This window comes from Epinephelus fuscoguttatus, linkage group LG12 (assembly GCF_011397635.1).
Source record: "Epinephelus fuscoguttatus linkage group LG12, E.fuscoguttatus.final_Chr_v1".
Taxonomy (NCBI): Eukaryota; Metazoa; Chordata; class Actinopteri; order Perciformes; family Serranidae; genus Epinephelus; species Epinephelus fuscoguttatus.
The window spans coordinates 4,459,262-4,484,057 of record NC_064763.1 but is presented as its reverse complement, the minus strand read 5'-3'; the positions used below and the strand labels follow the sequence as shown (position 1 = coordinate 4,484,057).

The 24,796-nt window shown below is 40.5% G+C and overlaps 1 protein-coding gene across 5 annotated transcripts in view; it reads left to right on the top strand.

The window, feature by feature from the left end:
* arhgap32b (Rho GTPase activating protein 32b) overlaps nt 1-24,796 on the top strand; it is a 198,347-nt gene that overhangs the window by 145,408 nt on the left and 28,143 nt on the right. For 2 of the 5 annotated variants that reach the window (XM_049591463.1, XM_049591466.1), the window contains 5 exons: nt 2,305-2,427; nt 2,866-2,943; nt 8,390-8,471; nt 10,150-10,200; nt 12,697-12,771. In XM_049591463.1, coding sequence (XP_049447420.1) covers nt 2,305-2,427; nt 2,866-2,943; nt 8,390-8,471; nt 10,150-10,200; nt 12,697-12,771 — 409 coding nt within the window. Of the gene's footprint in view, nt 1-2,304; nt 2,428-2,865; nt 2,944-8,389; nt 8,472-10,149; nt 10,201-12,696; nt 12,772-20,583; nt 20,833-24,796 lie in introns of those variants that run through there. The other 3 variants (XM_049591464.1, XM_049591465.1, XM_049591467.1) reach the window with 3 other exon arrangements.

The window sequence follows — 24,796 nt, the reverse complement described above, 5'->3', positions numbered from 1 at the left end:
AGGACTAAATGCACAAACATGCTATTTTTAAATATCCCGTGGAGAAAGATTCTCACTGCAGCCTGTTCTACAGTGGTGGAAAAAAGTTTTCGGACACCCTTAAAATTTTACACAATCTCAAATATTATCATGAAATATTTGTGGAAAAATCTTTTTTGTGTTTCAAAAGGTGTGGCTGCATTAGACAGATACAAACAAATACAAATTATATTTTTTTGTTTATTGTTTACAAGAAAAACTAGAGAGAATGTGTTCAAAACTGAACAAAAAATAAATAAACCATCACATCATCAAATTAATATTTAGTAGTCCTGCCATTGGCACGTAGTAGAGCTCTAATCCTGGCTGGCATGTTCCCCACGAGCCTTTCACACTGTTGAGGGGTAATCTTGTCCCATTCTTCTTGAATTACTGCTTTTAATTCTTCTAAATTCTTTGGTTTATGCTTTGAAACAGACCTTTTGATAATCCACCACAGATTTTCAATGGGGCTCATGTCCGGGGATTGAGCTGGCCACTCTAAGACCTGGATACTGTGCTCCTGCAGCCAGGTTCTACTGGCCTTGGATGTGTGGCAAGGGGCATTATCTTGTTGAAACATCCAGTTTTTACCTTGACAGAACAGTGCACACGCAGAAGGGAGCATGTGGGTTTCGAGAATGGTACAATACTTGGTAGAGTTCAATGTGCCATCACAGACAGTGAGATGACCAACACCAGCAGCACTCATTCATTCCCAAACCATGATACTGCCTCCACCATGCCTGACAGTAGGTACTGTACATGCTGGAGATAATGCTTCGCCTGGCCTTCTGCGTACCCTCACATTAGTAGGAGGAAGATAAAGCTGGAAACTGGACTCATCTAACCACAAAATCTTCTTCCAATTCCTGGCTGTCCAGTTCTTGTGTGCCTGGGCCCAACAACGCCGGGCTAACCTCTGTCTCTCATTGATCAGGGGCTTCTTGATAGCCTTGTAGGACCTTAAGCCATGATCTAAAAGTCGGCCACGTACAGTGTGGGTGGAACACTGGACACCAGTTTGGTTTGACCACTGCTGCTGAAGCTTCTGTGATGTCATTCGGCGGTTTTGCCTCCACATGCGGATCAGGATGCAGTCATTTCTTGCTGAAGAAACCCTTGGACGCCCAGATCTTGGTTTGTCTTCCAAGCTGTTGGTTGGTCTGTATTTCTGCAGAGTGTATCCAACTGCTGAAGGACTGCATCTGCACTTCCTGGCTATCTAGCGGCAGCTGTACCCTTCCTGGCTGAGAATCTTTATCTTCAGGCATGTTTCCTGCGTTAGGTTCCTTGTTTTAGCCATTTTTGTGTCTGAAGAACTTTCAGATGTGCTGGCTTTATGTAGACACGAAGCTTGGCAACAAAAATTGTGTCTTTTAATAAAAAGAACGACCTTCATCAGTGGTACTAAAATGACCCAATACTCAAAATTTCTTATGTATTTTTATGGAACCAATCAATTTTAAGTTTTTAATGGCTTTTTTAGGATTTATTTAGTATTTTGGCTGTGACTGTACTAAAAGAAATTGCACTTGAAGACCTAAGAGTGATTCTTAATGCAATATTTCACAAATGCATGGGGTGTCTGAAAACTTTTTTCCACCACTGTAATATGTTCTGATAATGTCGGCATGCAACTCCGTTCTGTGGATGATAAATGAGGTGCAGATTTTCATCTGTGTCACCAGTGAAGAGGAAATACTGCGAGTGCTGGACGGAGCAGTGAGTGATAGCAATCCTGCCCACGCTTAAGAGTACTGTTAGCAGTAAAAAATGCTAAACAGACCTAGGGTCTAGGTGCCATGTCTGAAGGGTTACTTTTGGTTCCAACGGTACTATACCAAAAGGGATTGGTGGAAACAGGGCTTTATTCCACAATCATACCTTATATACAGCACGGAGAGGCAGCATAATGTGGAAATATTCCTGCTCTGAACAGGCGATCTAAGACACTGCACAGTTGTGTAATGCAGCAAAGAGAAATATCTAAAAAAATCACAATGGCATATTGCAAAAAGCAAAGCATCAATTCATTTGGAAAAGTAGGCAAATATTTAAGTAGGCAATACTACAGTATAGCTCTAAGATTACAAACTTGTAGAAGACATGAGCAGCAGTTTCTAACCATCCTAGCTATTATTGTTCTCAACAATAAAAATACTTGAATAAGCTGGTCGAAAAGAAGTTGCTGTTTCTATGGCAGGATTATTATTTTGTCATTTATCAGCCAAAAGCTGCCACTGTTGTGAAATGAAGTGTAAGTCTTGTTTGTGTGTATACTAGGTTGACAATAAGGGAAATCATCTGCTGGTTCATGAAGAGTCATCTATCAATGTGCCAGCTATTGCTGCTGCCCATGTCATCAAGCGGTACATTGCCCAGGCCTCAGACGAGCTGTCCTTTGAGGTGACAACAACAACAGTTCACACACACACACACACACACACACACACACACACACACACCTACACACACACACACACACACACACACACACACACACTCACGCGCTGTCTCTAAATATACTGAGATTCTACTAGAATTCTTCGCAGATACTCGTCATCTGTTGCTGGCAGACAGAGATGGAGAAAAAGCGAAAAAGAACTGCAGGAGCAATAAACATGTCTTTCAAATACAAATGTTCACTCTGAGCAAACTCAGCACCTGAATTGGTACATTTTTAGACATCAAGTCACTTCACTCAGAACACTCCTTAATAAAACTGCAACTGAAAGTTAAAGCCTCACTATATAATGCCTTCAGCATCAGCAATCACTGATGTCTTCCATCGACAAAAGGTGAAGGGACAATCAAACACATCTTTTGCCTTCCTTCCCTCTGCAGGTTGGTGACATTGTGTCAGTGATTGACATGCCCCCTAAAGAGGACACCACATGGTGGAGGGGCAAGCATGGCTTTCAGGTATGCAGCTCACAAACACACATCCACATAGGTTTTTCATTTTCTGTCTTTCCTCTGGCTGTAAACTTTTGATTTGTTCTAGTTTCAAGGACAAGGAGAGAACTTTGTTTTGGAAAGGCAGATTTCAAATATTCAGTTTTTTGAAAGACATAGCAAGATACAAATCCTCTTTCCTGTGAAGGTCATTACATGGTGTGTGCCCCCTCTCTGTAACGCTGAACTGATTCATAGTCTTGCACAGTCTTTAGTACAGTCCAACAACACATGTAAACTTATGCTTTTTAGGACTTTTGTTACAATTTTTGTTCTGCCTGTTTCAGCTCTCAGCATCATGTAGTCAAAACATTTTATGTCCTAATGGTACTCTCAGGTTTCAGTGGAATGAAGTGAAAAGAAGAATTTTATTTTGGGCTCTAAGAAAAGAAACTGTTGAATTCTAGCTGCTGCTGCGGTGAGTTTGGGCAGGGCATTTTTAGGAGGAAGAAGGAATAGGTGCAAGAGGAGGTAGTTTAAAGAATGGAAGAGAAGGAAGACAATGGAGAAATACAGGAGGGTCCCTCGGTAACACTGCCCAGACCTTAACTTTTTGAAAACTTCTCAAATTATCTATGTGCTATTAACCACACAGCACCTGAGTATGCATTAGGAGGTTGATTCAGCATCACTCATGGCTCAAACTCACAACCACAGACACCAAGAGCAGGTCATGATTTTGTGAAGCTACCTGCTAAGTGAGAAACCACAGTCTGGTTTTGACAGTCACAAGGGTTACATGTAAAGGCAGATTTCAAACTATGTTAAAATTCAGTTCAGTTCATGAACATTGGAAATTTGAGAATCTGTCGTAGCTGTCTACAGTACTGTTTACACTGTTTTGATATTTCAAAAATCTGTCTGAATGGTTTATGGAGGACCGTCGGAAGATCCTGTATAGGGAATTAAGTGTCAATTAAGCTAAAAGGGGATAGGTTTAACAGTGATGGACTTTAGAATTCCTGTTGGTTGAAGTATCTGAACAAAAACATAAAGGAGAAAGAATAACAGATCATTATGGCCAAAGTACCTTTTCATTTACATTTTAATCAAGTGTTCAGTTCTAAAGTACGCACATTCCACGGGAAATGTGACGTGGTTTAGACTTGCATTCAAGTACATTGAGAGACGTTTGAATAACTCCCAAATTGAACCTTAGTTTCAAAAGGAAAACAACACTCAAGTAAAGTCAGTGCACCCTCCATACATAACATTAAAACATCTAACATTTGGTAGGAACTGTAAGTGAGGTAACTTATCAGACACAATTCCTCAGCAAAACTAGTGTATTCATGCTGTTTTTAAGGTAGCAGTATGTAACATTCTAATTAACATGAAAAGTAGAATAAAAATAAATAGAATGACAACAGCTGCTGCCGATGCACTAATGTAGGATCCCCTCACTGTTTGACTGTCAGCATACTCTTTCGTGAACCTTATCTTAGAGATCTTGCATCAAATCTTGCAGACTTTGCAAATAACTGTTATTTGCACGGTATCAGTTTTGAAATATCTAAACCAATTCCATATTACTGATGATGAATGTTTTCTAGGGACCAACCCCTTCATGTTGTCATCCTCTTTTCCAAATACAAAGGAGGAGGGGCTACCAGATGTGTGTATAGAACCACACATAGAACTGCAATTGATTGAATATGCACTGTAGCACTATACTAACGATCTCTTTGTAAAGCAGATCGTGGAGACGCTTTAATCATTCATGATCTAATATCGTCATATCACCCACCCCTAGCAGGAATAATTATAAATTTAAGTGCTGCCTGGTCCCTGATTCACATCTTATTGTATTACAAGCTGTTCTGAAACAGAGGTTAATAATAATAGATCAATTTATTATGTTCATGTTAAGCCCAGTTCAGACCAAAGATTCGTGGCAAGACTAGTCAAAACAGGCAACTTGCAATGTGCTGTTCTGTAGGGTTGTAAAAATGTGGCGGTTCACACCAGTGCAACTAGATGAGATGGTGTATCATCTCTATGCAACAACTCTCTGTACTTCTGTTCTGATTTTCAGCTTCTCAGGCTTATTTTGTGGCAGAATATAATTTAAAGCTTGTCAAAATATGAATGAGGATAGTGATAGTGAGATACTGGCTATTGTTTTGTTTGTAGTAGAAACAAACAAAACAAGCATCATGACTATATTCATGATAAATATGCCACAATAATATAAATAACCAGTGCCAATGATAACTCAGTGCGAATGTGTATGTGTGTAGGGGAGGGGCCAACACACTGTCTGCAGTCATTTTGACTTGAACAGCGGACTTCACAACCAGCTGATTGGCTGTTGAAACAGGTGACGTGCTTCACATTCTAAAACCAGTCAACAGCGATTTGACCAGCTGAGTTGCAGGGGACACCATGAGCCAGCTTGAGTCAAGCTTTGCATGTCATCGCAAATCTTTGGTTTAAACTAGACTTTAAATGTATGTGTATGGCTACACCCAGACAAATATGTACATAATACTGTGGGCCTGATTTACTAAGAGCACATTCAGACAGAAAGCAGCCCTGCACAAAAACAAGACAGGGCTGCAATGGTGGGGGTGTACTGATGAGACATGTAATATGATCCAGAAAGACAAGTTTAAATAGAGAGCTCTGGGCATGATTTTCTATAGGCCAGTGACGAAGTTAGTGTCACTCTGGTTCCCTTGTCAAAAAGCCTATGAGATTTTTCCATTGGATTTTGGATCATTTTTGAAGCCTAAATACAGTTGTCAGAGGAAAAAAACAAATGTTTTGAGTAACATAAAAGCTTCAAAATTCACAGTGGGGTATTTACAGATGTATTATATTTCATAGAACGAGACATTTTGGGCATTTAACCAAAAACCCATTCAAAAAACCCATTGACTTCTAGACGAGGGAACCGGGAGTGCTAAAATGCTATCTCATTTCAGGGTTTTAGGACTCCTGGAGCACTCTGTAACAGAAGAATGCACTTTACTGATAGACAGGGTTTGACATCTCTGAAAAGTTAGCAGCAGTTGTTTTATCTTTTGTCACAATGATTGTGAGGTAAACAGTTGAAATACACAGTAAACAGTACAACATAAGCTATCAGGAATGTGTGTCTACTTGCATGAATGTGACTGGACACAGCAACTGCGTTTGTTGCTGCAGTCCTCTGTTTTGGCACTCATGTCACACTGCCGCACTTGCTTTTTTCAAAATAAAGACAGAATCAAGTGAGTATCTTCCAAAGTTACAGTTTTTACAACAAAAATTGTGCTTTGTGTTGCAAATCAGCACTGACACATTATCAAGGGAAACCCAAAGAGGGAATACTGTACTAAAAAGACTGTAACTTAGAATGATATCCACTGGATTTAATTAACTTGGACGTGTCCTATCAGGCCTCGGCCCTTTTTATTTCCTGTGAATCCCCCTGCATTAATATTAAGACATAAGATAAGATAATACTTTATGAGTAATATTTTATGTAGTTGTTAAAGTATCAGTTTGATTTGAATAGTAACCGAGGTAAATGTTTTAGATTTAAGATAACTATATCATCATTTCTTTTCTGAGCTTGTTGATCTCTGACCTGTGCCTGCTGAGCTGTCCTCATCCTCCTGCGTAATGATCTGTTGCCATGCTGCCACAAATTCAAAGTAAACAGCAACGGTGACATCATGTCAGAGTAAACACAAAGTAACCCATGTCTTGAACATTGCAGTATAAATAAATTATTAATACTGCCCATCATCTAAACATTTTCAATCAAGGCCTACTTTTGAGACTGAAGCCTGGCTGAACCTCCTCTGACCTGCTGCATCCTCCCCTCACTGCTGTCCCTTCTTGTGTGTTTTGGCTCTCTTCCTACAAGAAGTGGCTCTGCCAGTCAGGCTCAGTGACAGGGTGGCAGCCGGCAGACACTACTGATCACTTCAGTTGTATTTCAGAGCAGTTGTCAGTGGCTGGAGACCGCTGCCTTCCTCTGAATTATGGAGTTGCTTCCTCTGAGGAGGCTGTTTTTAACTGATAGATGTTGACTTTTTAAAGCTAAATGAAGAAAAAACAGATTCTTTTAATTGAACCAACTGCACTCAATGCTTGGTGGCCTTAGCAAGGCCAACTAATATTACTAACTTGGAAGTGGTTTTAGACTCTCATTTACATTTTAATTATCATTTTAACAAGGTCATTCAAACATCCCTTATTCATCTTTGAAACATAACTAAGGTCACATCTTTTTTAACCCAGAAAGATGCCAAAATACTCACTCATGCTTTTATCACCAACTGTTCAGACTGTTGCAGTTCCCTTTTCACTGGACTACCCAAAAAGCCTGAAAGAAAACTACAGCTAGTCCAGTAGGCTGTAGTCAGAGTGTTGACTAAAACAAGGAAAATGGATCACATCCCCCCACTGCATAAGTCACTACACTGGCTACCTGTATCTTTTAGAATTGATTGTTTACTTGTTAATAAAGCTTTAAATAACCTTGTCCATCCATACATTAGAGATTTTCAATCATTTTATGTTCCAGCCAGATCACTAAGGTCCTCCACTGCTTTACTTTTAAATGTTCCTCATGTGCCCCATAAAAGTACTGGTGAGAGCACTTTGTTTTTATGCCCCTACACTGTGGAATTCACCTCTCACCTCTCACCGCTGGATATTAGAATGGCGAGCTCTCTTTTTTTAAACGTAAATTAAAGACCTATCTTTTTAATCAGCTTTTAATGTGGAGTAACATTATAGCCTTGATTTTCAAGTTTTAACCATTGTTTTTTTTTACCTTGTTTTATCTCTCCTGTTCATTTTTTTCTTTTTTATTTATCTATTCACTCTCTTTTTATTCTGTGGAGTTTTAATAATGTTTTTGTTAGTTTGTGTTGTGCCTGTGTCATTCCAGTTTTGCCATGTGAAGCACTTTTAGCTGCATGTTTGTATGAAAGGTGCTATATAAATGAAGTTGTACCTGCAGCCTTTTTTGTATGAGATTTAAGCTTGCTAGATCCATACTAATGACTGAACTCAAAGGACATGTGTTGGGGAACTACCTGAGCAGCAAATGCACAAAACTGCAGTACCATCTGTATCCATTAGGAGGTAGTCAGTCAGCCAGTCAGTGAGAGGTTATGTGTGTGTCTGCCATTTGCCACAGGGTTACATCTGGCTGTTTTATACAATGAACGATTTAAATTCAGGGTTTTTAAATACATTTTATATTGAAAACAGAGCCGCACCAAAGCTGGTGTACAAATGCATTTAATATGTACCATGTGAGTGATATAGTCATTCTCACACCATATGACAAGCACACCTCGGCGGAGATACTGTGTCATGTCTCTCTCTCTCTGTCTTCATTTTATTTTCTAAATCTGATTGTACTTCCTCCCTCCTCACCCTGCCTTTCTCACTCCTGTACTGTCTCCAGGTTGGCTTCTTTCCCAGTGAGTGTGTGGAGCTCATAAATGATAAAGTGCCGCAGTCCATGACCAACACGGTGCCAAAGCCAGGTACTCCTCCTCCTCCTCCTCCTCTTAAACCATTCACAGGATATGTGTTGGAAGGAAGTTATCACTGATGGCAGTTAATGTCTCACTGATTTGGCTGTATGTTCAGGAAGCGGTTATGTCGTAGGTGTGTTTCACACGTTGCCCACAAATATTATTGCTGATTTGACATATTTGTGTCATGGAATAGATTTTGTCTCTATAGTGGATTTCTAGTATATCTTCACACACCATCATTTCATAATGTTGAATGTGTGAATACAGTGGAGATATAGATATTGGCCAATCTGAAAATGAAACCAATGTACAGAGCCCCATTAAAAGTTTTGCCTGTTTTTATAGAACTGAATCACAGTACATAATCATCAGTATAAAGACTTTAATTTCTGAGCATGTTACAGTGAAAGGAAATGGATTATTCTGACACAGCATGCCCTGAAATAGCCGGCTTATTATGTTATATTGACTCAGCAGTGTGCAAATCCTCTGCAAATAACTGTGCTAATCTATTGCTGTCCAGAGCAAACAGATAAGCTCTTTAGCACACTCCTGAGAGCGTCAAAGACAGATGTATAACATAAACCCTCTTGGAATCAAAGAGAACACTTCCTAACATTTGGCAGCTGTGATACTTGAGACTCAGATGACTTTAGATGATGTTGAACTTTGCCCTCACTTCTTCACACACTGAATTATACACTGCAGCTCACGACATGTTCCTGTGACCGAGCTTATTTGATAAAAAAAAAAAAACAAATCACGTCCAAGTCTTCCAAATCCAAAGACTGATCTAACCAATATGACTCACTGTCACAGCCATCAGGCTGGCTTTGGGGTGGGCGAGTGGAGCCAGGGTTTCTAACCATCGAAAAGCCCCCGAGACTCCAGGGTCTGCCTTAAGTGGTGACACAGCAAAGAAAAATGCCAACCCCACAAGATCCACAATTATGCGCGAAGGGATATCATTATAAAGCACCAAATTTTGGGTGCTTTTAGACGCCCATGTTATCTGATGTACCAGTCAAGTTTCAGACCCACGTTTTTGAGCCTTTCAGAGCGTATGGCTGATCAGAAATGCATCTTGCGGTGTCGAGTTAACAGTCGCAGTGCACGCACAGCACACTCCAGATTCCCCAACTCAATCTGCCTGCCACCCCCACCCCCCACCAGTGCTCAGCAATGTTTCAGTGCACGTTGCTGTTTTTTTTTGTTTGTTTGTTTGTTTGCCTATTGCACGTGTCATTATTTATCTATTATCCTTTTTTATTCTTTACAAAGTGTCTGCAGGTCAAGTATGTTATTTAAATATTCTAAAGACAAACTGATTTTCATTTTTCTCTTTAAGTGATTATTTTTATATATCTGTGTAATTGCTTAGTTAATGTCTTTAGCCATGTTCAATCAGAAATAAGTAATTCACATAACAAAACACATAACCGATGAATATTTGTTTTTCTAAAACCTGCAGATACCTTGTTGTCAATAAAAATAACATGACTCTAAATGAGCAGATCCTGGATCAAGTTCATTAGCAGTGGCAGAGCAACTAACTCAATGTAATGGTGTTTAAGCTGTCTGCTTGTTCTCCACTGTGATGCATCATTAATACTGTTGTTGGATGTACAGTAGTATTAGCATGTGTCTTGAATTGTTGCATTTGACTGTGACTCCTCTGTCTCAGCCTCCCCCTGCTCTGGCCTGCAGCCTGCTTCTTGGAGTCTCTTCCCCCCCTGTGCGTGTTGGTATACACACTCCATCCACCTGTCCACTCACTCTACCTTCACCCACCCACACACAAAATGCATTTGCACATTTGGACTTGTATGACATATTGTTCTTTTGAGTTTGGATGTAGTTAAAGTTATAATCCTTAAGACTTTAGTCCCGGTTGGTTTGACGATACCTGTGCTTACTAGTAAGAACAGTACTGGTTGCAGAATTATAGGCGTCGCAAAAACACCCTCAAAAGCTAATTTGTAAGAAATATTACAGGAGAGTAACTGGAGCATCATTTTACAGCCCAGCCAACAAAAAGAGGCTTTGGTCAAAAATATACCTTTTTCCATCATGCAGTCTGATTTTATGCTGCACAGGGTGCGAGTAGTTTTCCATACAACAGCAGGAAACTGTAAATGTTATTGATACATTTGCTGAGGAGTTGCAGGTGTGCAGCTTGTCACCTGCAGCCCTTCGTCTAACAGTCCGCTGTGGTTGCTCTCTCTTGTTCCATTACCCCCCAAAATATTTCAAACTGTGCCAAAAAATGCCACAAATTACCTTTTTTATTTGAAGCCGTTTTGAAGAACGATCATAGTCAGCACTAACCCTGGTGGAAAAATACATTGCATTTTCTGTGACTGCTTCACAATGAAAGCCACCACACGTTTCACCAGTTTACTGCTTTCACTCAGTATGTTTACATGCACAGTTAAGTCAAGTTACAGTCATAGCTCAACTAGGACATTTAATTAGACTGCTGTCCTTGTCCCAGTATACAAACACAGGAGGGGAATCAATTTATTGACCGACTCCGCTACGATAGATGGCGATATGCCCCCTTTCAGCTTGTTAGTACTGGACCCCTTTCTGGTTGACCTATTACGCCACAGACCAAACAATCGATAAACATGTTTACTACAGTTAGCTACCGGAAAAGTGATACCATGGTGACAGCTTTACAGCTCTGTAAATTTTGCCTGTCCAAAAATGTACGGCTCTGGGTGTAGATTTTTCCACATTGTTACCGGCTTCCTCTTCTGTCACGCATTTATTTGACCTTCAGGTCAAAGTCCAGGGCGAAAACCGTGGAGCATGCACAGAGTGCCTAGGCCAGTTTGCTTCCGAATGACTGTATATATGCAGGAGTTAAGCCTGATTCATGGTCCTGCGTTAAATCAACGACGTCGCTACGTCGTAGGGTATGTGGCTACGCAGAAGGCTCGCCGTAGCCCCTGGCGTAGCCTGACGTGCACCTCCCCAAAAATGTAACTACACGTCGAGGCGACGCAGACCCAGCGCAGACTGAGAGAGCTGTGATTGGTTTGCTTGGTTGCAACGCATTTCTGGTTCCGTATTTCCAGATTGCGCCATCCCCGCCGTCTTTAAACATCTTCTGTTGCGATGTAGATGTTGCAGTATTAAGGCCCATTTATGCTCAACGTTAAATACGGATATGGATACGGACGGAGTCTTCTGTCTGTGCTCCGCGTTCATTTCTCTGTGACCGGAAAAGCCGGAAGCTAAACAAAGAATCAACTAGAGACGACAATAACCATTCAGGAAAGGAACGCAGCCCCCTACCGCTCTGGTGGTGAATTGCACCGCAACGAAATGGAGTGACGGAGAAGTTCGAAGGGTTCACGACGGCGTCACAGCAACAATGTAGGTACGTCGTAGGTACGTCGTAGGTACGCCGGAGGACCATAAATCAGGCTTTATTCGACTCCCAATCACATTATCTGGGTGCATTAGTCCGACTTTGAGAAATTCGATTTAGTACGATTTCAGTCGAACTAGCGTGTTTACATGTATCTTAGTCCAGTTTTAGTCAGTCCAACACAAAAAAAGGATTTTCTCTATTGTCATGTGAACATACATAGTGTGAACCAACAGCAGCAGGAAATGCTGGGTTAGCATTTGCAGTAACTTAACACAGCTCTGACGGTGTAAGGAGAGTCAGCAGTAGACAGTGAGACTGACATCAGTTAAATTATAAATAGTAATGCTGGATTACATGCTGGTCATTTCAATGGCGAAGATCGGCAGTTTGAATCTCATGCAGGAATGGCGGACCCTGCCACCAATCATCAAAACTACTATAGAGAGAGGAACTTTGGAATGTAATTACACTGAATGGCTATTGATAAAATGCCGACCATAAGCCGTATCAAACGGGGTGTGATTTCATGAAAGTCTTATGGATTACAACTTTAATCTTTAAGTTCTGTCATTTAAGAAAACTTGTTATACTGATGAATGCAAAGTTTTTTTTAACTGAGTATAAATTATTACTAAATGTTTTTTTCTTTAATCTGCAGACTGACAAAACAGTTTATTGCTCTAGCATCGAAGTATTTCAAAGCTTCTGACCTTACAGACCCAAAGTACACAGTTGCTCTGTTATCTAACTTCAAGTGCTTCTCTCCCTCTGCTGATTCTCTCATCATCCATCCATCCATCCATCCATCCATCTGTCTGTGGGTCCATCTGTCCATCGGGCTGCATGCAGACTTGGAGATGGAGAATGTAATACAGGACAGTGCATGGGTGGCCGACCCGCTAAACCACTACAGCCTAAGTTCAGGTAGACAAAAAATCTTTGGTGTGCTGCACTGCCACTCCCTAACCAAAAATTCACTCCGCAACTTGAGTGATGTGTTTGCACTGTGTGACTCTAATAGGACTAGTCTGCGCCGCTGTCACAGGAGTTTAACGGTGAAGTGTGTAAGATTTAGGGGTATTAGGTGGCATCTAGTGGTGAGGATTACAGATTGTAACCAGCTAAAATTTCTCTCAATTATAATTCCTGCTGCGTTTATTGTTTAGGAGGTTTTTACCTGGAGCTGAATTATCCACAGAGGTCTCTTTCTCAAACGGACCCCAATGATTTAAACCAGTCAAAACACTGAATAAAGCAGCTTTACATTACAAACCAGTGTAACTCCAATGCTGCTCATTGCACATGGGCTTCTAACAACGGTCACAGATGCGAAAATGCAAATAGCCCTATCTGGAGTCAGTGTTTGTTTGTTCCATTCTGGGCTTCTGTAGAAACATACCGATGCAACATGGCGATCTCCATTAAAAGATAAGACAAGATACACCTTTATTGATCCCACAATTGAGAAATTCCAGTGTTACAGCAGTCAAGGAGAAAGAGTCAAATTAAACATTTAAAGATTTAAAAACTTAAAAAACTAGGTATGCAAAAAAAAAGTACAAAAATACAAGAAACGGCAATGAATAAGAAAAGGACCTGCTCTGTATGTGGCTATAAATGGCTCATTGCGAGGTAAAAAAAAATCACAACAGTTCTTATTTTCAGGTGATTATACACAAAAGAAAACATACTTATTATATTACATTCTATCTTTGCCAATAAATACCCCTAAATCCTACGCACTGGACCGTTAACACTGGGGATAAATGTTGTGTATTTTTTGCTGTTCCATTCCAAAAGGATGACCTTTCACAACATAACAGATTGTCCTGTCTTTGACCTTCAACACACTTAATCCTTTCTCTCTGCACTCTGACGGTGGGCCAGTAAGACTCACTATAAACCACATCTTGCTGTGCAGTAATAGTAGAGCATTTATGACACAGTAATGTGGAAATAGGTCTTTCTTTCCCCTGTGTGTGTGTGTGTGTGTGTGTGTGTGTGTGTGTGTGTGTGTGTGTGCGTGCGTGCGTGCGTGTGTGCGTGTGTGTGTACACATGTGTGGCCATATTCCCCTTTTAAAGTTTGTTACTTCAAGTCCTGCTGATTCCTTCTGCATTGTAAGATCCTTTATATCATGCAGTTGTATTTTAGATGTGTTTCAGGTTTTGTCAGAATTAATGTTGCATGGCATTTGTCTGTAGAAGAAAAAAACTATACATAAAACACTTGGAATAAGATGTAGTGGTGTAAAAATAAAACCCTGCTAAAAGTTTCTCTCAAAAGAGAAATATCTTCTCCCTGCAGCCCCTGTTCTTTTTCTGTTTTGCCCCTCAAGGTGTATGCAAATGAGTTCAGGGGTGAGCCAGGTTACTACAGCATTTCTCAAAGCTGCTGAATGTACCCTGTGTCTGGAAGAGGGCCAGCTGTGTTTGTGTGTCTGTTTGGTGGAGTCTGAAAGGCCACGGCAGGGGTGCCGTGGCGCTAGGTCTCAACCAGCCTTGATTTATTTAATCCTTTTACAATGAGGGGGCCTGTAAACCCATCCATTGTGCGTTAAGCTTTGTCCTGCAACAGTAAGAATCTCTGTCTCCCTCTCCATGGTGACTGAAAGAGCACATTCCTGCAGGGAGACACACAGCATTGGAAAAATATGCTTGCTCTGCCTAGATCCACTCTGCTCACCACTAACCTTTGCTGTTTTTCAGTAAAACTATGGAAATTGTTAACATGCTGCTTTGCTTCGGTTAAAATCGAGGCGATAGAAGCTAGGAGTTATCTGTCCTTCAGTCCATGTGGTTGTGTTGCAGTGGAATCAGAGAACAGAGACTACTCTATTCTCAGTGAAAATAGACTCTTTTGTTGACATCAATGTGAAAATAAAGAGTTGTGAGTTTTGGATGAAAAAATAACAGCGAGACTTCTTTCCTCCCCTGACAGCCCAATAGACCTACCAGTTACTGACCCAGATGTAGAGCCCCCTCTGTTTCCCTCTTCATTGCAGGCCTTCGTCATGTCTGGGGACCAGTGATTTGGGCAGCTGTGAGCATACATGAGCCAAGACAGCTGGTTATGTGAAGGAGAGAGGATGGGAAATGGAGAGAAAATGTGTGAGACAGACTAAGATTTGTCCTCCTGTTCCCGAGGATCTCAGATCATTTCCTGGTGCTTTGGTCCTGGGCTGTGAAACTATGCAAAGTCCCTTGTGTAAAGTGTTGCTCTGCAGTTCCAACAAGTGACTGTTGTTGTGGGCAGCACCTTTGTTTGGGGGAGGCTGCTTGTGATTACATACTAACAACTCAGCCTGTGTTGTAAGCTTAGCCAGTGTGTAGAGCCCACAGATCGTTTTGTACAACTTTGTAGATTACTTATGATCAAGTAGGATTCAACATTCAGCACACCTGAGTAAGAGCAGATTAGGATGGTTAAGAGCGTCTGGTCTATCTGGAGTGGACTTCTCTTATTTTTTCTCTTAACAGATAATTAAGAGAAATTTAAGAGAATGCTTCTGCATGAGGCCCATTGTGTTGTTGCAAAGCTTCTAAGCACAGACATTTAACCAGCAGCTATGTGTGTTTATGTTTCAGACAACATGGCGTTCTGCTCCATTAATTCAAATAAACACAAGAAGTTTGTGCTCTAGAGAAAGGATCAGCACTCAGTGAATAACCTCCTAAGCTCTATGATAAGCTATTATGGCAAGGCTTAACTATACAGACCAATGAGCAGTGATAACTAACATGTCTTTGGGGTCATCGGGTGGGAACCTCCTTTCACCAGTGTTTCGTCTAGTTGGTCCCACGACACCTCCAGGAGGCTAGACAATGATCTCTGGCATCCCAGAGACACTCCCCTAATGCCAGGTCTCACTGCTCCCCGCATCGACCCAACAACCTCCTTTACCCTACTTACACATGGCTTTCTCAGCCCAAACAGCACTGCCACCTTCAACAAACCCAGGCTCCATACATGCGAGCTCCAGGTAGTGACCGTGCTGATACTACCTTTCCTAGTTCATTCACCATACTCTATTTCACATGCAACATAGCATAACTACAGTATAAGTTAAAGTTAAAGGAGATAAATAAACTCACAGGATCAGCAAACACACACACCTTGCAGCATGGTCTCATACAAAAGGGATTCAAATAGGTCACTCCCACACTTAAATAACATTCCTCTTCCTGGATTTCCTCCTTACTTACACATGGCTTTCTCAGCCCAAACAGCACTGCCACCTTCAACCAAACCTAGGCTCCGTACATACGAGCTCCAGATAGAAGCAGTGCTGATACTACCTTTCCTAGCACATTCACCATACTCTATTTCACACGCTACATTGTACAGTACATTATACAGGCATGCAGCTGCAAAACACACTTCCTCGTTCTTTTCTTTAGATTATTCAGATGCATGCAAAATATCAGCTGTATGATGCTTGATCTAACACAAAGCTCTCATTCTGTTACATGGTATATTACATCAGGGCTGCAGTTCACTGTCTCCTGTATAGATGACTGGTGTTTTCAGCACGTTGCCAGTAGGCTGACTGTCAAACTGCCTCCTACTGTTCTAACAGAGCCTCAAATGTTGAGTTCATATGATTTAATTTTCAAGGTGTTATGAAAAACCCTCACACAAAAGTAAAAAACACTTAACTTTGTACAAAGTGGACAACTAAATTAGAGGAGAGAAAGCTCTTGACAATGTAGGAGACATACAGTATGTCTGTGATCCCTGTGACACAGAACAAACTTGTTGAGTTGAACTTAGTTTGACTTTCTCAGTAATGTTCCCCAGTGTGTGGATTAGTGCTGGTGTTGGAGCGAAAAACTATTTTGTAGAGCAGGACATTACATACACATGGAAGATGCACAGTATTGGAAGAATTATTCAGATCCTTTACTTAAGGTAAAGTACCAATAAAACAGTGTAAAATTAAAATACTCTCTTACAAGTGAAAGTAGTGCATTAAAAATGTGAAAGTACAGGAGTGTTTTGGGTCAAATGTAATCACAGTATTAAAAGTAAAAGTACTGGTTTTCAAAAAGATGTGTTGACTGAAGTATTAGTATCATATATGAACCTATTAGATTGTTAAAAGTTATGCATCAATGAAAGAGCAGCATATTACTGTTGAAGCTGGTCAAAGTGGAGCTAGTTTGGACTACTTTATATACAGTTAGCTAGTTTAGTCCAGTGGTAAAAGGGAAACTACATTCATTATCAAAATCCATACCCTTTTTTCCTATGGTCTGAGACAGTCCATAAATATAAGTAAATATGCACAACTCTCTCCTAAATCCAAATCTAGACTGCTGAAACTCAAATTTGTGATGTCATAGGTTGTCAAGTGTGGAGCTGCTCCATAAACAATGAATGGGGAAAGATGTTGTAGATGGCAGTGAGAGCACCCAGGGAAGTGCTCTGAGTATATGGGTACATTTTCTGTTTGAAAACTGAGAAACCTACAGTAGAAGAAAGCTCATCTGGGTATAAAAAAAGAAAACAAACAAAATCAGTCTCCCATTCACTGTCAGCTCCAGACTTTATACTTAATGACATCATAAGTTTGGGACTTACTTCTTTGGTTTCTGGCTTTGAGAGAGAGTAGCTCACAATTATTGATTGAACTTTCATAGGCCATGGAAATAACATTGGATTTCTAAATTTAGGTGGTGTCCCCCTTAACCTGCTTGGGGGCAGGCCTCCCAGAGGGTCTACACATAAATCTGAAATACTGGATAATTTTACCCTCTGGGCCTCAGTAACAAGTACCTTAAAAGTGTATTTAAGTACAGTGCTTAATTAAATGTAGTTAGTTGCTTTCCGCCACTAAAGGGGGAAAACATCAGCCTACATGTGAAGAGAAATTCAGAAAATCAATTTACAGTCATGTTTGTCTCAGTGTAACTTGTGAAAAGGATGTCAAGATGAAGAGATCACATGCAGTGGCAAAGTCTGACTCCAGTCATATGATTCTGGACAACAAATTAGTCTGACTTTATTTTGACTCCACATGTCTGCAAGTCTGCTGAGAGACTAAGGCTGCGGTCGGAAAGTCTTTTTTGCTTAGGAAGGTTCCTAGCTGAGTGAAATGACCCGGAAGTATTTTAGGCCGCCATGATAAGAGCTGTTCGAATTCCCTAAAAGCTAAGGAAAGGAGGTTCAGTGTTCCCCTTCAGATCTCCTTTAGCGTAGGATACATCGGACCTTCCTAAGCGATAGGAAAGGAGATAATTCCATCCCACAAGTCATTGCGGTGGCAATATTTACGCACCATTCACAAACTCAAATGATTAGGAAAGAAAAAGATCAACATGACCGAGAAAGGAAGGAGATCACCTTCTAAGTTACCGCTGTTTATGAAGCATTATATATCTCATGCCCTAACTTGTTCATATATTTTCAACTTTCAACATTATGTTAAACTTAGATGCGAGCTATGAACGTTTCGCTACTATTGGTGTACCCTCCGTCCACAGCTTTGTTTAACTTGTTTTATAACAGGATAAACAAAAATGCAAATATAGCCTGCAATGCATCATTTTAATTTTCCGATTTTCGTGTGAATGAGAAAAGACGGAAATCCACGTGCTTCTCCCATTTTTGTCTTCAAATGGCTAATTGATGTAGAAATTAAACCAAAACCAGAAACCTACCTGTTTTTCGCCTTTATTGTTATATCTATATTATCTGCCCCTACTGCATCTCAAAACATTGGCATCGGCTATGCTTATGGCCTAGATAGATACATTGATTCAAGAGTATTATCTAGACCTGCTCTATGTGTAAAGTGCCCTGAGATGATTTTTGTTGTGATTTGGCACTATATAAATAAAATTGAATCTAAAAAAATAGATAGATAATCAGTGAAGTAACGTTGCTGTGCCTCGTGCGTAAATGCGCATATACTTGGCGTATCTGGAGATTTAAATAATCAATGAAGTTACTGCGTCCCACTTTTTATTCCCCTGTACAGTGTTTCCCTGCAGAGCTACAGTGGAAGGATCATAACAAAAAATACAAAAGACTGTAACGTTAAAAGATATCTGCCTGAGGTTATTAAATAGCCTACCTGCAGCGAGCACCCCACCCCAACCCCCACCCCGCAGCAGAAACAATAAGCGCGTTTCCATTTACGCACGAGGCACAGCAGCGTCCCTTTTATTATTAATATTATTATTATTTATTATTTATCTGTCTATCTATGCAGTAGGGGCACATAATATAATATTGATTTAACAATAAAGGCCAAACACAAGTTAATGGTTGTGTCTAATTTCTACTCCAATTGCCCATTTGAAGAAGAAAATGGAAAAAGCACGTGGATTTCCATTCTTTTTTTTTTTTATTCACACGGAAAAACAAAATAATGCATTTAATAGCCTACTTGTTTATCCTGTTATAAAACAAACAAGTTGAACACGACTGTGGACGGAGGGAACACGCACCGTAACATATGCTCAGTTTGCATCAGTCATTTATTCATTTGAGCGTTGTTGTATTGCCAGCCTTTAGTAATATCATTAATTCATTTTACTACTTGGGATTCAGATGGGTGACTGTGAGCAAACATTCTCAATGTGACAATTTCGTTTCAGTTTGTGGCTGGTAGCATATATTCCTTTTTTACTTCAATTCCGACCTTAGTAATTAAACAATATCTTTCACCGTGTTGTCCACGTTTATATATCCTGCATGAAACAACACGATGGGAACGTACGCCCCATATGTTCCCATCGTGTGCATTTTGTAGTCCATCTTCAGAACATTGTAGTTTCACCACAGCAGACCCACGTCAATTACATCCGCCGTCTCATGATGACGTAGCCCAGCGTAAATGCGGTCGGATTTTCTCAGCTCCGCGGTTCTCTTTTCCTAAGTCCTTATGAATTCTCCTACTCATCTTTCCTTGACCTCGTGACGTTTCCCACCGAGGTCAAGGAATAGTGATTAGGAATAGACGGTAGGAGGGACTTTCCGACCGCAGTCTTAGGTAGTTAGGGAATTAATAATATAGGCTAATGCTTTCAGGGGGCAATGGGCCCCTCAGAGGGAGAGCTGATTTAAAGTCAAGGCAAGGCCATCATATATGTTGTTTTGACCGTGAATAAAAACAGGGATGCTGTTTGTTAGGAGCGTGTGTGTGTGAGTACTGTGAGTGTGTGCAGGTCTGTTTTTCCACCGTGTAAACCACCAGACTCCCGTGCTGCCTTCAAATACTATCCGGAATATTGTAATGAAACACATGAAAGCAAGTAATATGAGTATGACTGGCAGGCAGGAGTGAACTATGCTTAAGGGAGGAGAGCATGGATGCTATGTGAGCAACTGAGGGCCAGTAGGGGTTTGGACATATAAAAACATCAGTAACAGGCTTAATGCACATTGTGTCCTCTTCTGGTAACACTGTGGGGTAGAGTAGCTCCAAGCTGTTTTATTTTACAAAGCTGCAAGACTTGACAGCATACAGCTTCCGACTTTGGATCTGGGAGCTTTTCGGTGAGAAATTGGAAATCACGGAGTGCTGGCTTGGTATCAAATATTTTTGCGTCAATGTGTTAACTAAAAGTGGTTGTTCAGGCATACACACTCCGTCATATTGACGTCGTATTGTATTTGCGTCAATAATACTTAAAGTTGTGTTAGACTGGGATGAACAGCCGGTAATTCCCATATTTGTTTGAGCACTTGAAGGCAGCATGTGTGTGTTAGTAGAAGCGGAGGGAGTTGAGTGTGGAGACGAGCTGACAGGGCACAAGGGAAAGTCTCCGCTGGTCTTCTGCTCGTGGTGTCTAAACTCTAAACTCTCACTTTGTCAAGGGGACCGCGACATTTTTGTAACATCTAGACGGGGTTTCATCGCTATTTCGTACAGATGTACGGTTGGAAAGAAAAAGATAAATAAGATAGCTGTACTTTGGACCTATTTTGAAACCCTGTCATAAAGCCACACAGCAAGTCCAGCGTTATGGAGCCAAGGTAGGAAAATGCGTTTGAATTTGGAGTCTAAATTTATATATTCGCAGTAGTATTCCCTCTAGCATTTCATAGGCTAGCTACACACATCTTTTCTGAAGATACCGTTAACAGTTAGCCTTATGCTTATACGTATCGTGTGATAGTGGTAATAATGCGAAGAGACAGCACTTAGAATGATGGAAGGGGTTTCCTTGGTCTTACAGAAGGGTGGAAAATATTGCTCCTTCCTCACATGACTCCATATTTTCCATTAGACGAAAATCTGACTTAGACAAAAAAAAGAAGCAATATTTGCCACTAAGTATAACATTTTTTTAAAATTTACCACCAATGCCTATCGGAGGCTCTTAAACAAAGACTGGACTCCTGAGAAGATACAAACCGAAGATTTGGGAAAGTTTGACTTTTTAAAGGGGAACACCCATTTTCAAAATTCATACATGTTGTTTCTGTGATCTGAGAATGTCCAAAAATATTAGTAAATATGAACAACTCTCCAAATTTCAAAAGCTAGAATGCTAAAACTCAAATTTTTAATGTCACTGGGTATGTATATATGTATATATTATGGCATGTAAGGGTGAAAGATGTTCTAGATGATGCTGAGAGCACCCAGGGAAATGTTCAGAGTATATTAGTACATTTTCTGTTGCAGAACTGAGAACACTACAACAGAATAAAGCTCATAGGGGTGTTAAAAAACAAAACAAAAAAACATTATGTGGGTCCACAAACTTAGGTTCCCATTCATTCTCTATGGAGCAGTTCCTCGACTTTCAGTGTATCTCAAATTGCATACTTCTGTTCTAAACACTTAAGTGCGCTATGTGTGATCACACTGCATAGCAGGGGGAAATGCAGTGTACTACTGGTGCATTCAAAAAGGTCCAAAAGTTGAGGGTGGAATAATGGACTCTTCTCACCCTCAACGGGTCGCCATCTTTGTGATGTAGCAGAAACTTCGTCCTAAACTTCTCAGCTTTTGGCATTGCAGCTGGGGACAACAAGGAGTCTGCACTAACTACCAAAACTGTTGTTGAATAGAAGCTGACAGTAATGTTTGTTGGGTCTTTAATGATTTGGTACTACGTACAATAATAATAAGCACTGAAGTTTTGGTTTGTGTGTGCAGAGATAGAGGTCAAATGTTGGCGATAATGCTCCACTGTTCGGTTGCCGTTCACCGTTTAAAAAAAAAAAGTCGAAGAAGTAGAGGCAGTTAAAAATGAAAAAGTTGTCATCACCTCCAGTAAGTTTAAAGCGGCAGTGCACGATTTGAGACAACACTACCCTGTTGAAATTAGTGTACCATGCAAGAATTATGTAGTGTACATATTGAACTAATGGAAGAATGTGATTTGAGCCCCACTCTTTATAACATCACAAGTTTGAGACTTTCTTCTCTGGTTTCTAGCTTTGAGAGAGAGAAGCTCATGTTCATAAATATAGATTGAACTTTCTTAAGCCATGAGGCCAATTGAGTTGCACAGAAAAGACAAACCTTGTCTCACAGTACCAGTCAGTTCTCCATTATTGAAATTTGTTAAATATTAATAATAGATAAAGAAATTACTTTTCTTTTTTGATTTTATAATTTAATTTAGAAAAAAAGGTGGCTCTGGAGGACTTGCACCCAATTTCAGCTAAGTGATTTGAAAATTTTTCTTTATACTGATGCTTATTTTTGTTGTATGGTTTCTGTTTCCTGATTTCTCTGATGTGGTGTACAGTTATACCATTTGGTGTAATTATTGGGTGAGACCATTGGGCCCAGCTGATGTCCCCCTCTGTTCTCTCTTCCCTCTGCTGAAGTTGCATTCACTGGTGCATTGAGAGATTGAACAAAAAGGCTTTTTGCTTCTGCTGTCACCACACACTCAGGCTCTCGTGTCCAAACAGAGGTCACTGTCACTCATGACTGCCTTGTAATAGGCAGACACTGCTCTGTTGTTTACACACTCAACGGCCATCCAGAAGCAGCAACAGGAGAGGGTTAGAATGTGTTAATGGGTGTTAACACAGTGTCTCCCACTGTTATGTTCTGTTTTTCAGTTTGATAAGTAATGCAAATATGATCCCTGTGGCAGTCACCTCTCAATGAACAAATGTCCCCTTTTCAGTGGCAGTGGTGGCAGAAAGCTACATTAATACTAGTCATCAAGTTGGCTTGTTGAGTTCCCAGTGTGGCTTTTAAAGATAAACTACTCTAGAAATGCAGTTTCAGGTATTTTCAGACTCACAATATTCACTTTCATGATTGTCAAACTCCTCCAACTTATCCCTCTGTATTACTGGGTTCCAAAGAAACCTAACTTAATTTGAAGGACCCACCACAGTAAAAACATATTTGGTCCATTTAGGCCTTGTTTACACAGATACCGATACAAATAAAAATGAATTTTCATTTATCCCGTAGAAAAAAAATTCTGGGTTTACACGATCAGTTGTGAAAACGCAAAAATGGCAGCTTTTTGCTGCAGTTAGCATGCCGGGCCAGTAGGTGGTGATACGCCATATGTCAAACACCATAGAAGAACGTTATGTGCATGCACAGTGATTTGTTTTCCTCTTGGCGCTAGTGATAAAAACAATGATAAACTACATTTTAACCTTACGTAGCATAGTTAGCTGCTATGCACTTACTAATATTTGGCACAGAAGACGTCTTTGTTCACTGATGTGGCAGTGATGTTGATGCAGCAGTGCTAAGTTCATTTGTAAGCTTGTAAATGTAGACAACCCGGGATATATCCACCATTGTTGTTGTGGTTCCTGGGCGCCTAATGGGCATGCGTGAACTGGGTTGTAACATCATTGTTTTCCAAAATCTCTGTCTATCCTGTGTACATATCTCCACAGAAATGGATATTTTTAAAAAAAAATTTCACTTTGGAAGACGTTTTTGAAAATCTCGTTTTTGTCAAGATAAACACTGTTTACATGTAAATGACAGGTGCAAATGCAAAGATAAATACCCGTTTTCAGAAATATACGGAACCGTATAAACAGGCCCTTAGAAAAGCTTTTGGCACATCCACAGATCACATTCCAGCTAAAAGCCTTGTTCTCACAACATGTAGATCTCTGAGATGGATGATGTAATCATATTCAACCCAATCACATAATGATTTTCTAAAACTCCAACAGTGAAATTTCCCGCTCTTCTGTCTGTTTGGGCGTGGATGACTGTTGAGTCTGGGGGGGTTGCTGGCTCAAGTGAAAAGGCTGAGCTGAACTGTGATGAGAGCATTGTGAAGCCTCAGGTCCCGCCTACTGGTTGTTGTGTATTCAGGGAACGCTGACACGTACAGTAGTTGTATCAAATATCTCGATCTGCTGATTGGCCCTATAATATCACTGCTCTACTTTAGGAGGCAGTGGCACTCTGCTGTGTTGCTCTGAAGCTGGGATTTTCCTCTAGTCCTTTGAAAAGTCTCTTGCTAACTGAATGGAATGAGGCGGTCAGTTTTGGATTGGAGCAGGGAAACAGAGCATGATGTTTGCCATTATGTCTGTAATTGTCCCTGCTGTAATACTCTGCACCCCCGGGATATCATATCCCAGCCTCTCACTGAGCTCTCTTGGGGAAAGGACCTCATCACAGTCACACAATCAGTTAAGGGCTGCAACTGAAACCTGACAGTGTTCCTCCTCAGGCATTATAACCATCCTTCACTGTGTTTAGCTTTGTGCTATCTGGATTTTATCTGTTATCTATGCAAATGTCAGGTATGGCCTATTGGCTCTAATTTCCCTAGGTGTGAACGTGTTGGACCCCATCCACCCCACTCCTAGTATGTTGAAAACATACCATCAGATTTTATGCTGTTTGCAAATATGCTTGTAATCTCAGTTTTTTGTCGTAAATAGATGCTCTGCCAGTTCCACACATGAAGATCAGTTTACCAATCATAATTTGCTATGAAAAGCCTGTGAAAATGGTTATTTCATGTCTTCTCTGGAA